This window comes from Trematomus bernacchii, unplaced genomic scaffold, assembly GCF_902827165.1.
Source record: "Trematomus bernacchii unplaced genomic scaffold, fTreBer1.1, whole genome shotgun sequence".
Taxonomy (NCBI): Eukaryota; Metazoa; Chordata; class Actinopteri; order Perciformes; family Nototheniidae; genus Trematomus; species Trematomus bernacchii.
Genome location: NW_022988050.1, coordinates 9134202 through 9148968, shown reverse-complemented (window position 1 = coordinate 9148968; position 14767 = coordinate 9134202). Strand labels below are relative to the sequence as shown.

Below are 14767 nucleotides of genomic sequence, written 5' to 3'. Positions count from 1 at the left end.
TTTTTGAATGCTACATTTTCACTGTGGAGGACTGCTCAGCAATGACTGATACATACATATTTGTTTGCCTGTAGCTATACGACTAAAAATTACTTAATGATTTTATTAATTTCACCTAAGGGGTTTTGGCATATTACTTGTGAGGGAACTACGTACAGTATTGGCCAAATTTCATCCAAATTCTTTCCGCAAATATCAAAAAGAGGCTTAAATGTTGCAGTCAAAATGGTGCTTTTGAAGTTTAGCCAGTTGCTGACTATGCCCTTAATCCCTCTGAGGCTCACACAACCTAAACGGGAGGATTGATCAGCGTGCATGCAAGACTTAATTTGATGTGTTGTGTTCAGTTTGAGTTGATAATTATTTGTAGCTTGTAAAGCGGCTGGATGTGGATGAGTTGTTTGCCTTAATTTGTCTGCCTTGTGTTTTTGTGGAGTTTGGGGCAGCAAATGCAGCTGTATCCTAAGGACATAGGTCCCACTCAGCTACCCCCCCCCCACCTCCCCCCTACTCCTCATCCCTTCATCTTTGCTGCCACTCTCCCTGTCCCTTGTAGTGTTTCACTTAAAGCTATGCACTGGTAATCAGCACTTTTCTCTTAAGGCATCATTTGAGAACATTCTGAATTCAAATGGTCTTGTTTTGTATTTATTTATTTCGTTCCCCTCAAGGCTCTGCTCGTTCGAGGCAGTGAAAAGGTGATTTGATGCGATGCGCGTCACATAACTTTCCGAGAGGAGAAGTTTGAATCTTAAGCAGATGTGCCAGGAGTACACAGTGCCCATCAAGAAACACAGGCTGTTTAGAAATCATGTGCCACTTCATTCACATCAAAAAGCTAAAAGGGATGAAAACAAAGTCCTGAGGCGACACGCACACAAGCACCATCACACGTCGTGTGTTTACAAGTGTAAACCCTTCTGAAATTATAATGACGCATGCTGCGTGTTTAGAGAGTTTACTAGAGTTTTCCAATCATGTTTTCTTGGTAACTAAAGAACTGTAAAACCAGCAAATCACACTTGAAAGACACAGAGGCCTGAGCATCCTTAATATTCTCATGTCTCATAGATACTCCAAAGTCCCTGTATCCCAACAATCTCTTAGTAAGTATACTGAAAACCCACAATGGCTCAGATGGGAAACATATTTACTAAACCTGCATGTGAAGCATTAAGATGACATTGGTCCTTAACTGGAAACAGGGAAAAATAAGCGGGGTCAGCATTTCCTTCTAAATTTGGATTGGATTTAAACTTGGAATGTATAAGGCCACACAGAAGCCTATTGACCTCCTTTAGTGTAATCATGGAAACACATGGAGAGAAGAGGGCAAGCCAAAACAAATAAAACCTAAATGGACACACAGAGATGACTCAGATTCTCAACCAAACAGAAATTCCTGATAACTTGCCAACCAATCTTAACATGCACTAAAAATGTAATTATACCCCACAAAGTGTATTTACCATGCCTGTCTTCTTCCTCCATCAGGTATCATCCGTCTGAGCGAGGGCTTTCATGACCGGTACCCAGTGGAGGACTATCTGGACTTGTTTGATCAGGCTGCAAACCAAATCCAGGGCAACCTCACAGCAAATGCCATTGGAAGCCCCAGCCAACCTAACATCATCATAGGTAAGACACATGACTTTACATTGGTCGGTCAATACTATGAGGTTCAATGTAGTAAAAGGTATTACAATAATTTGCAGTCAATTCCATTCAATCTGGATTGTTCCTTACCAATGGATTTTTTTTGAACTAATTCACTTGTTTTCTTTGAGCATCAAATGGATGAACATTTCTTTCCATATGGTAATTAGTGGCAAGTGCAGAGTATAAACACAATCATAAATGCAACTGAAAACAAGGCCCATGTGCAAAGCTCAAACCCACATGATGTGTATTCTGGAAAATATTTTGTTGATGTTTTATTTGGATTGAACATTAGTGGTAAAGTGCCAGAGTCACTGGTGACAAAAAGGGTTGAGTCACTATCTGTGGCGTCTTTATAGAGACTTAACATACACAAGCTATCCACTTTATTAAGTACTGCCCTTGATATAAATGGGATGGAAAGTATCAACGTTTTAATCCAACTTTCAAACGCTGACACTCCAGAGATTTATTATAAAAGGTACTCCAATGTCCTGGGCCCAGAGTAAGAATCTGAATCAGGGCACATTTTAATGGATTGATGCACTAAAATAAAGCCAATCTAATTTGTGATGTCTTCTCATTTACATAAACATTATCATAAACATTCACTCAAGTCATATAAAAATAGTAACTTGAAAAGTATGGTGTGTCAGATTTAGTAGGCCACTTCGGCTGATAGCTAATATTGGGCCAAAAACATTGACGGTACACCAGTTTTCAAGTGTTTATGTGGGACCCTGAATAAAGGCAAACCAAATTTTACAAACTAACCACTGACTTTTGTTCAACTCTTATCTGACCCCACACCCGCTTCTTCTTTTTTTCTAGAACTCAAAACATATTTGAAAAAAACAGCAACTGTAACCTAGACACTCAGTATCAAAATCAGCTTTTTACAATAAGCAAGAGAGGCAATGCATCATGTGAGACTAGCAACCTTTGAGTGGCAAACTATTCTAGGAAGTTGCTCTAATGTCTCTTCCATTAAAGCACCTCTGCTCTATTTCAGAATGATTATCTAAAGAATAACACATTTAAGTAAAGGAACCAGTAACAAGTGAAAACAGTCTACCATCTTTCTAATCAGATCTCCAGGCAGTTTCAGTTCCATAAACATTTCCTGTTCAGTGTAATCTGTGCCTTCCTGTCAGAGTGTCACATCATGTCAGGACGGCCTAAGCTGCCCTCCCTGTTCTGCATCATATTAGCTACTCAGGTATCAGCGCGTTGACCTGTGTGAGGAAGTTGGACTGACATAACTCTGTGCCCTCGTCCGGCTGCAGCCCATAGCGTTTGGCTCGGGGAAAGCTGGCACTTGCCTGGAACATCAAATGTAATCTCCCCTGCAATATCACAAAGCTGCTGTTAAAGCAGCAGGTAGCGGGGCGGAGGCCCAGAGCTGCTCCGTAGCAGCCACTTTCACTCCGGCGAGTGATGGTGATTTTTTTAAGAGAGCTGGTGACTCAGCCATAGAGAGAGGCTCTAACAGCTTAATGATACTGGACTTCCTTCTGCTTCACTTAGCTACTTCATTGAAGTGCTGTATAAAAAAGGAATCATTGTTTTTTGTGTGTCAGGGCAGCAATAATATCCGTGGAGGGGTGCAGAAGTCTTACAATCTACCATCCTCTATCTGCATATCCTGCTCCCAGCGCCATCCATCTGCCTCTGTCTTTTCCCATCATGCAAACACAACCTGAAATAACTGCTCAGCTGTAAAGAAAAACTGATTCAAGTTTGTAACAATAGCCTTTTCAGACCAGCCTGAGTTGCTGCATTGAGCGCAGCTTAGCATGCCGCCCTGCTTTGTTTCCCTCTTTAAATAAATAATCTATTTAAAAAGGGGGGGGGGGGGGGGGGGAGTGTGCCAGAGCCACGCTCAGTATTCAGATCATGCTCTGGGACAGCCCAGCAAGGTGCAGGCCTGTGGCCAGGATCTTCGGACTCTCTTCAACAGGAGGCCGACACCAGAGGCATGCTGGTCAGGATCCTCTCCCTGTGGAGCCAAATAAGCCCTGTTAATGGACACCGAGACCTTTAAATATACTTGATCACAGCTTGCATCAGTTCAAGCATAACAGCATTAGCAGCGATCCTGTTTCACTCTAACCGTCATCATAGAAAATAGGCCCTGGCTATCATCCCTTCCTCTGAGGAAGCGAGGCAGATAAGGCCTGTGTTGAGTTCCCTCCAAATACATCACAGCTTCACTCCCCAGATAAGAGGATAATGAAGGAACAGACAGCCTAATGAATCCTGGATATCATTTCTTAGCTCAGCCTGATAAAATTCCTGCTCTCAAAATGTTTGAGAAACGACGTCCTCTGACTTGTTATGAGCACCAGGACTGATTGCAGTCCTTCCGCTACTCTACTCTCAGTTCCAGAAGTCATTGCTCTCCCTTTTTTTTGCACTTTCTTGTTATTGACTTGTTGCATGAGTGTTAGGATCATGCTGTGTCCTCCTCGAGTAATACCTTATGTACTTGCCCAATTTCCCTCACGTTTAAGGTATTCACCCTTCAATCAAGGGTGCAAAGAAAGGATGCTGTTGTGAATGTGAATGCCTGCAAGTTTCAATCATCAATGGCAAGAATCATCCAAAATGGCCCTGTGAATTCTTTGGCAATGCGACAAAAAAGTGTACAAACTAAATTGCAAGTGTCTTTTAAAAGCAGGAAACATAACTTTCAAATGCATGAGTGCATGAAGAGTGCATAAAGAGTGCATTTGTAAATTGGTTTTAACTAGAGCTGCCACTTCATCTTCGTTGTCAAAATCCCATTGCCCATTATTTTCCTGATTGATCTATAAATCAGCTAATTTAGTCTAAAAAAGGTCATACAAATTGTTTAAATTGTCCATTACATTTTCCCAGAGCCTATGATGATGTAAGATGTTGTGCTTTTCTGGATATTAAGTCCATAACTCAAAGATATTCACATTCACATTGTATATAAGAAAAGAAAAGAAAGAAGCAAAGAAACTTTGAGAAGCTGGAACTATGAATAATTTTTCATTTTTGGCTTCAGAAAAGACTTGGTTTTCAAAGTAGTTGCTAAAAGAGTGAACTAATAAATGAATTAAAGAAAGTGCTGCTTTCGAAAGTCTGAAACAATGGGTCCTGCATATTCAACTACACATATCAAATGTAACTCCAAATGGAGATAAAACTATAAACATGTATATCTGTGCATGTATGTGTTCTTTGTCTCTGCACAAATAGATGTGTTCAATCTGTGCGCATGTTTTCATTTGAACCACTGTGGGTGTATTTTGCAGGAGAAGCCAGCGCGTCCACCATGTGGGATAACAACGCCTGGATGTATTTCTATGACAACACCACAAAGGGGGAGCCTCCCTTCCTTATCCAGGACTTCGTCCACGCCCTGCAGCCCGACGCCCGCTTCATCATCATGCTCAGGGACCCGGTGGAAAGGTAGAAGTAATCCCTGTTTTCACTGCAGATCTGCTCTGCAATGCCAGCTACGATACCACTCTGACAAGCCTGCCTTTGTGCCTCCATCATACACTGCTACACAGACAGATACTTTCCCTGTATAGGAAACAAAGGAGCTGCTGTCACAGAAGATTTGTTGCCTTTTAATCAGCTTGTCACAGGCATTTCATTACGATGTCTTAATCAGATATGTGGCGGTTTTTCATGCTGAATGCCTGCAAGACATTTTGTTTAAACAAGGATTACCTTATGCTGTTAAAATTGATTTTTACTTCATAGAATCTCTGGACAAGTTCCTTTTCTTTGTTCTCCCATTTCTCCTATTGAAATGCCCCATTAAAATGCATTATTTATATTACTCCATCCGTATTCTCATTAAACCACTCTTAAGTTTAGTATTCATAATGATTATGCATACTGCCATAAAAGTGATTCCCAGGATCAATAGCTTCCTCCATATCATGCAATTTGTATGCTCCAAAGTTCCCGGGCTCTCAGATCCCCTATTCCCTTTTAGTTGCCCATCATTGATATCTTTGGCTGGAGATAAATGCACTCCATTAAAAACTGTCATGCTGGATTTGATGACCACCCTTTTTGAATGTTGTTCATTGAATAAACTGACTCAATAGAGAATACCCATCCTGCATCAACTCAATGGCAATCAATTACAACGCAAAACACGTATGATTCTGTGATAGCTATCCTTTCCAGCCAAAGTCATCCAAGTCATGAAGTTCCAGTGACAGCCTTTGGCAATTGTTTACTTAACTTTGTACAACTGGAAACATTATCTTAATTGTAAACAGCACAATCCTGTATAGTTTTCCTGTAGACTGCAGTGATGTGTAGCTGCAGGAACATTTCATTTAAGGTAAAAACCTGCTTCATTTAAAATATGTGTATCTTTAAATACTTCAAAGCATCAAATGTCTATGCAAAATTGAAATTGTACTATTCAAATGTGTTCACGTACGTCTCTTTTGTCTCGCAGGCTCTACTCTGACTACCTTTACTTTGGTATTGCCAACAAGTCTGCAGAGGATTTCCACGAGAAGGTGTCGGAGTCGCTGCAGTTATTCGAGGGGTGCCTTCTGGAGTACACAATGCGCTCCTGTGTCTACAACACTACTGTCAACAATGCCATGCCAGTGAGTGTCCCCTCCCTCCCGCCATTGTCCTGCAGAAAACCACACTTTAGCGACCGGCGTTTCTTCTGGTGGGAAGAAAGAAATAGAATAAAGGAGTGAAAAGGACAGATGGAGTGAAATGCACACTTCATTAGCAAATGCTAAAGCTCGCAGGCCGGACTTTTTGAAAGGGATTGGCAACACAGAGCCGGGCAGAGCTGAGCTTTGTGCTAGAAAATCAAGTTAGTGTGAACTTCTTTCTGACAAAAAAGACCAAGGCCGTTTCTCAATCGCGAGGATATTGGCTTCCAAGCCAATATTTCAAGGATGCTACGTCATCGAGTGCCGCCGAAGGACTGTTCCAATCTCCAGCATACTTGGAATTCCACCGAGGCCGCGTCCTTGGTTTGGGGGAAATTTCGAGGCTGCACATGGGTAGACTTCGCGTCCTTAAAATCCCCACAATGCTTTGCGCATGGACCAATTTCCCCAAATCTGTGGCGGAAGATGTAAGGCGGGGCCTCTCATATGACGCACACCTGCACACTTGCTGTTCCACTCTTCGTTTTCCGAATGCCAGGAAGTATTCTTGCCTTGCTTCTGAAGCAAGATGCTCGGCTCGGCTGCGCTACCAAGCCAGCATCCTCGCGATTGAGAAACGGCCCAAGTATCAGCCAGTGCAGGGTCCCAGTGTTCGGCCCCTGGCCAACTTTTCCCAGAGTGCCTTGAGTCAGACTGGCTGAGAGAGGGAGGAGGAGACCGTCTTTCTTTTGGTTCCCCCTTCAGGCTGCCTCATACTCAGAGGTCCTCCCCTCCTGACAAGCTTTACGACCCACAGGGAGCCCGCTATGTGCCGCTGGCCTAATTGTCCATCCGCTAATATCTCCTCAGAGTTATTAAACCATGAAAAGCTTTACAGCTGTCCATACAGAGGTCTCATGCCTGTGGATCCTCGATAAAAGTGGTTAAGCTCAGATTAAAGTCCGGGCAGAAAAGAGGAATAAACTCCAGCATGAGAACACAATTGGCCGTCACTGTTGTACCAAATTGATTAAACAAAGGAAGAGTTGCTGGCCTGTAATCATTTGTTCTGAATGCCTTTTCAGTTTTGCAAAAGAGGCAAAAAGAAGACAAAACGATTCCTTTCCCAGTTACAAGGAATTTAGTTAATGCCTACTGTTTTGCAATGAACTGTCACAAGGGAATAAAACAATCAATTTCATCAACAATTACCCTACCTGCAAAACACTCTGCTGAAGTCTCACAGACAAATTATTTTTTGGAGTTGAAAATACATTTAAGATGTCAACAAAATGTACCCATCACAATCAATGGGATGTACAACAACATCATGCAGTGTTATAAAGTGAGTATCTGCTCTACTGGCAAGTGGTGATTTCTGAGGCCCCATTTATACGGGAACGCAAACGAAACGCAAACTAACCGAATTCGATATCAAAAAAGTATTTAGTTCACATGGATACGGCTCAATAAACGTGTCCCTTCACACGAGACCGCTCGACCCGCTGGAGACGCTGTAGTACATATGCCGGGCCTGTAAGTGGCGCTGTACTTCCGCCACAAAATACACCAAAAGCAGCGAAGAAGACCCCCGAGCATGGTTGCCATGGTTGCCTGGTTGCCCTTCTGTTTATTCTCCGCAGTGGATTTAGCAACATGTAGTTCATCTATTTCTCCACGTCCACTTGTTGCTGATGGTTGTGGTAGAGGAGCTGTAGATGTTGCACTAACATCTGTAGCATGGTCAGTAGCAGTAGCAGTAGCTACTGACAGCAGAGGTGGGGAGAGGCGGGGCTATGGCTTCATCGTTATCAGGAAAATTATCATATAGGACGTACACACTGAGCCGTTTGACCCCCCCAGAGCATTCCGTCCGCAGATCTATCCACCTTGGGACCCGTTATCGTTTTAGGGGTCCGTTTCCGCGGTTCCGTTACGGCCTCGTGTGAACGAACCGGCTATACGAAAGAGAAAAGTAGCGGATACAACCCGTTTCGTTCCCGTGTAAACAGCACCTGATTCTCTTCATCTATCTCCAATCCCTCAACCACTCACACCACATGATAGCAGCACATGTCCTCATGCCCACATGGTGCCTTTAGCAGCCGTACGCGAGGAGGAGATGAAAGAGAACGATAGTGGAATTCCCTCCCTCCTCCCTCCTACTGTTCATCTCCTCAAAGCAGTTTAACCATGCATAAACCCCCGAGTGTTTCCGCTGAGGAGGACGTTTCTTGGACAGAGCTTAGTTATCTCACATTGATTGTTTCTGTGTTGTGTCCTTAGGTCAGATTGCAGGTTGGCCTGTACATTGTGTACCTGATGGACTGGCTGACCGTCTTCAACAGGGAACAGATTCTGGTCCTGAGGTTGGAAGACCACGCCTCCAACAGGAAATACACAATGCACAAAGTCTTTGACTTCCTAAAGCTGGGTGAGTAAGAACCGCACCCGAACATGTGATCGTGGTCTACTATCCTCCCTCTGGGGACTCTGATCACTACAATGTAAAACAGATCACGAAAGACAAGTGCGGATAACGTTAAATGCATGTGTTCCAGCCATGAATGTCTGTATGTAGAGTTAAAAGTACTCAAGGGAAGTAATTAGGGTTCTCTGCAAATGTACTATATGTTAACATTGAGCAGTGCATGTACTGCATTATAACATTATGTTGATTCAAAGCAGTTAAGTCTTGTATAGCCTGTAGCTTAGAAACAAAATTACATTCCCCTCAGATACAGCTCTGGATTTTCTTAAACCTTCTTTCAGTATCAAAGACTCCAACCTTTCCTTGGGGTATACAGTAGATTGCAGTTAGTAAACTACAAGTGCGACAGTCAAATACAGTTGTGCCCTGTAGTTAAGAAGCCCCCTCGTCTCACTGCATCCCACAGTAATTGCCCCAAAGCTCAGACTTTAAAGAGCTGCCAACATCAGCCCAGATGTGATTACCTCCCAGAGCTTCAAATCTCTTGCTCAGGAACACCGATGGTACACAGTGACATAAAAGAGTCCTTTAACAAGTTTTGTTCCATTTCTTCAGAGCCGCGGTAAAATCAGAAGTGGTCCAAAGGGAAGGGATGTTGACCAAAGTGTTTGTGTGTTTTACAGGGCCGCTGACAAAAGAAATAGAGTCCGAGATCACAAGAAGTCCGGCGTCAAACACCAGGAGGCCGGCTGACAAAAACCTGGGACCCATGCTGCCCATCACTAAAGAGATCCTGCGGGCTTTCTACACGCCGTTCAACGGGAAATTGGCCAAAGTGCTGCGCAATGACTCCTTCCTTTGGGAGAACAACTCTAAACTCTGACGACCCCACCCCCCATTTTACTTCAGTAGAAGAAACCACTGATTTGTCAGCCAGCCCCTTCGTTTGAGCTTCATCTCTCTCAAGTGCCCATGAAAATCAATGTTTTTTTATTTAAATTATTTTCTAAGTTATCAAAGCAGAGATGAATCAAAGATAGAAAAAAGCACAAGAGAGTGTGTGGATTTTGTGTGTGTGAGAGTGAGAAAGAGTGAGTGAATAAAAGAGAGTAAGAGATGGCAGATCTTGATGGTTTTTCCTTCAGATGTACAAATTAAATAGTGAATTCAAAGCTATGCTCTCCTAGTCCTGTGTTGTCTTTCAAAAGTTTGGTTTTATTAATTAAAGAATGGCCCGTTAACAGAACTTAAAGGATGAGACATTCTTTTCATCGTCTTTGTACGACATAGCTGGAATATATCCGATCAAATAAAAGACGTTCAGTATGCCTTGATCATAATTCATCATCTTTTAAGTGTATTTATAGTACGGGAACGAGCTGGACGAAGGTGTCTTTACTCAGAGCACAAGTTTAGTGAAACAACATCACCCTCTAGTGGAATTCACGCGTCAATGCAACTTTAAAAGTGTCATCAATTTCTACCGCTGTTAATACCAATTGTAGAAGAGCAAAGGATAAAACTAAAACATTACATTTAATAAATGACACATTCAAATGCAAACTGCGGACACTGGTGCTGTGTTTGCACATTAATTAAAGTGGACCTATCATGCTATATTTGAATAATATAGTGTAGGACCATACCTATATAAGGCATATTTATATATATTTATATTTTTTAGCTCTGTTTTTGCAAGGGCAGATTCTGTGAGAACAGCACCATCTACAGGCCTGGCATATGTACTACAGCGTCTCCAGCGCTTTCGAACGGCAATGGCCGTGGCTGTCTCCTCCTGATTGGTGGAGTTGGCCCAATAGCCGTAGCGCCACTGTCCTGACATCAGGACAGTGTTCAAATCTGGATCAGTTTTGATCAGATCCGTTGCAGCCCCTTTTTTAGAGATTTGGGTATGGAGGAAAATAGAGAGGGTTGTGTTTTCTGACACTTGGTGAGTTCCCTGGAACACCGGGGACACATATTCATGTATAAAAGACGTACAAAAGTGCATTTTGCATGATAGGTCCCCTTTAAGTTCAAAGCTACTCTAACTGATGAAGAGTATTTTCATTAAGTTTAGTGAGTAAGGTAGTTGAAAGGCAGCATTGTAATAACTGATCAAACCTTCAAAAATAATTTACCCTTCTTCTGTAAAACAGGTATGGAAAACACTGAATCATTAGCAAGCCGAACTGAAATGTTTGTGATTGGATTGAGGCCATTAAGTCTTAAAATTAACTTGGCAATTTAGGACTTTTGAGCTAAATAGACAGAAACCAATGGGTGAAAAATAAAAGGATTAAGTGAAAATAAATGTCATGTGTTTAAAAACAATGTCAAGCACCGCTGATTATTTAAATGAAAGAGATACTATTGAAATAAATAAAATGGAAATATTAAAATTGGAACATGCAATGTCTATCCACCAGAGGGCAGACTTTGCTAAATAATATATAGTTTGGACTTTGCATTGCAACATTATACAAAATAACTTTTTCCTAAAATCAACAACATCTGGATGATTAAGTTTGATGTAAACACAAAAAAAATGGCTCAATTTTAAAACGAGCAAAAGCATAGAGAACGCTTTCTCTAAAATGATTTAACAACATGACCTCTTGTTCTTTTTGTTGCTTTTCTCAAAAATAGGGAATGGAGCTCTCTCATACAATTATATAATGCAGCGCTGACTACTTCATCCCTAGTGAATTCAAAACAATGTGACTAGGAAAAGTGACTACAAATTATTTGCATATTGTCTGCAGTTGCATCTGGCTGGCTGAAGAGGTTCTGCTTCAATGAAAGCCTCCAACCAACTTCAATTTCCTTGGAATTCACAAACATTATCCAAGCGTCTTTCATCCCTGTCAGTGCTGTATCAGAATACAGTGACTGACAGGAAACTGGACAACTACTGTTGCTGAGAGAACTCCAGGGAATTGTCGATGCACAATTTAGCCTAAGATCCCACTCTCTGTCTTAGCAATGTCTCTGTGTTGAATATTGACTTCAGTACTCCAAAAGTACAAATGACAGAGAGATCTGTTAGATACCATAATCACTCAGTCAACCAACTCAAGTGGAACAGATTTATAATGAGATTCAGAGGTGATGACGTTTGTCATTTTGGTTTAGAATCTCATCACAACCCACAAGAACATCATAGGAGTAGTGATACTGAACCAAGGGAACATCACACCAGAGCCTTCATGTGGATGCTGTGGTAGAGGGGAAGCTTATCAAAGCAAATATGAAGAGCAAAAGGTGAAGCAGGTGCAGCAACAGCATGGTTTGAAAAAGCCTGAGCAAATGGTACCCCAAACTATGAGAGAAATATGCTACACCTTCAGCCTCAAGAGGCTAAACACCTCCAACTATTGTTAACTATCGAGTGATTTGAGATGGATGAATATAAACCCATCTGACATGTTGCAACATGAAGTAAGATGTGACATCTGCAGAAGGTACTATCAACCTCTTCTTGTATGATTTCAAAATCAGATGTAGCCTACCTCATGGAAATGTGCTTAAATCAGTATTGAATGCATAGTGTAGCAGCAGGGTAAACCATAAGACAGCAGCTCAGCAGATTGAATTAGGATGTCAACAGTGAGGCAAATTGTCAGTAGTGGGTGGTAATAATATGACCCATCAGTCTGTGTGATGAAAAGCCACGTTGAGTTTCCCAGTCAATAATAATCATCACATAAATAGATTTTGTGCAAGACAGCGTCAATGTTTACATCTCTATTGAACAGCATGGAAAATTCACAATGCACGTTTCACAAAACTGCAACAAAAAAAACAAAAAAACAGCAAGCATTGAGATGCGTGGGGCAACAGTGTTTAAATAGCAGCCTTGCTAACTCTTATGGCTAACCAAGCACATCAACACCAACTGCACACAACCAAGACTCACTTAACTACAAAAATGCATAGCAGCAACTTACCCTGCCGAAGTGAAGAAGTCATACCCGGTGTTGTGTCGAAGCAGCAATACGAGGAGAAGGAGATAATACATTCAGGCACAAGTTTATGTAGGGTTTGATGAATAGCTAGCTTAATCTCTGATAGCACCAACACCTGACAAGGTAAATTACTCATTGCCTGAATGAAGGCAGCAAACCATTATTCCTTCATCAAATGAAATGTTATTGTTGATAAAAATGTTAGCTGTGTATAAAACGTTATGTGAGCATAGCAGCTAGCTTTTATTGTTAGCATATGAGCTGTTGCCTTTAGTATGATAACTAAAGTACGGTTGTCCCCGGTATTTTAAAAATGGAGCTCAGGCGGTTCTTTAAAAAGGTTCGCTTGATTTCTGCCGCAACAAGTGGCGTTTGTCATGTTTACGTGCAGCTGCAAGTATCCTCCTAACTTCTGTTACTTTAATGTATGAATTGTTGTTAGACTGTATAAAGGGCAGAAGTGTTATCCTCTAACTAATTCTGTATTCATACACTCATTTTTGTTTAGGTAGGCCATGGGTTATTGGGCCCAGGGCATAGACTTTATGGTCTATGGTCCAGACGTATTGGCTGGCTATCATAACATGTAAACGATTTTACTGTAGGCCTAAAGTACGGTGGCCCGGAAGTGCAAGACACCACAGCATTTCACAAAACACCACAGCATTTCAGAAAACACAACAGCATTTCAGAAAACGCTACAGCATTTCAGAAAACGCAACAGCATTTCAGAAAACGCAACAGCATTTCAGAAAACGCTACACCATTTCAGAAAAAACCACAGCATTTCACAAAACGCCGCAGCATTTCAGAAAACGCCGCAGCATTTCACAAAACACAACAGCATTTCACAAAACACAACAGCATTTCACAAAACACAACAGCATTTCACAAAACACAACAGCATTTCACAAAACGCCGCAGCATTTCACAAAACGCCGCAGCATTTCAGAAAACACAACAGCATTTCAGAAAACACAACAGCATTTCAGAAAACACCACAGCATTTCACATTGGACGGAAAGGGTATTCCTTTAGGGAGAACACTTATTGTTTGTGATTGGACAGAGCCAGCCAGAGAAGCACTGCTGTGATTGGTTGTTTTTGCTGCCAGTCAAGAAATGACGCTTCGTGATTGGTCAGCACCCGACAGCGCAACATGTCCCAACACATCAACCGTTAGCTGTTAGCACACACTCAGAGCTCACAGCTCCTCATATCTGTTCAGAAACTGGACAAAAGTTAAACAAGTACAAACCACAGACTGTCTATGTCATGGCGAATACAGTCGCTGCTTTATTTATGTCTGTATGACGCTGTTGTGAGTGTGGACGGAGCAGCTACAGGTTAGTTTAGCCTGATCGATCCGCCCCCTCTCCAGCACGTCTTGTTTGAATGACAGGAGTAAACACTGACAGCTGCGGTGAAACTCGACAACAAAATGAACATATTGACCATGATTTAATTGTAATACACGTTTTAAAGTGATGCCGAAGTAACTACATACTGATACCGGTTAGTAAAAACCATGAATTAATGCTTTGACAAGTCTGCAGACAAGACGGCAGGCGAAAAGCTTTTAAAATGCGTGTTTTCTGAATGGAATCGGATCCATCAGGCTAAACTAACCTGTAGCTGCTCCGTCCACACTCACAACAACGTCATACAGACATAAATAAAGCAGCGACTGTATTCGCCATGACATATACAGTCTATGGTTTGTACTTGTTTAACTTTTGTCTCGTTTCTGAACAGATATGAGGAGCTGTGAGCTCTGAGTGTGTGCTAACAGCTAACGGCTGATGTGTTGGGACATGTTGCGCTGTCGGGTGCTGACCGATCACGAAGCGTCATTTCTTGACTGGCAGCAAAAACAACCAATCACAGCAGTGCTTCTCTGGCTGGCTCTGTCCAATCACAAAAAAAAAGTGTTCTCCCTAAAGGAATACCCTTTCCGTCCAATGTGAAATGCTGTGGTGTTTTCTGAAATGCTGTTGTGTTTTCTGAAATGCTGTTGTGTTTTGTGAAATGCTGTTGTGTTTTGTGAAATGCTGCGGCGTTTTGTGAAATGTTGCGGCGTTTTGTGAAATGCTGTT

The 14767-nt window shown here is 41.9% G+C and overlaps 1 protein-coding gene across 1 annotated transcript in view; it reads left to right on the top strand.

Annotated features, from left to right (window-relative positions):
- Positions 1–9881, top strand: part of LOC117473958 (carbohydrate sulfotransferase 15-like) — a 31621-nt gene extending 21740 nt beyond the window's left edge. Inside the window, exons 4-8 of the mRNA XM_034119929.1 lie at positions 1495–1638; positions 4944–5100; positions 6116–6272; positions 8559–8706; positions 9387–9881. Of these exons, the coding sequence (XP_033975820.1) occupies positions 1495–1638; positions 4944–5100; positions 6116–6272; positions 8559–8706; positions 9387–9586 (806 nt within the window). The 3' untranslated portion in view covers positions 9587–9881. The remainder of the gene's footprint in view (positions 1–1494; positions 1639–4943; positions 5101–6115; positions 6273–8558; positions 8707–9386) is intronic.
- The last annotated feature ends 4886 nt before the right edge of the window (positions 9882–14767 follow it).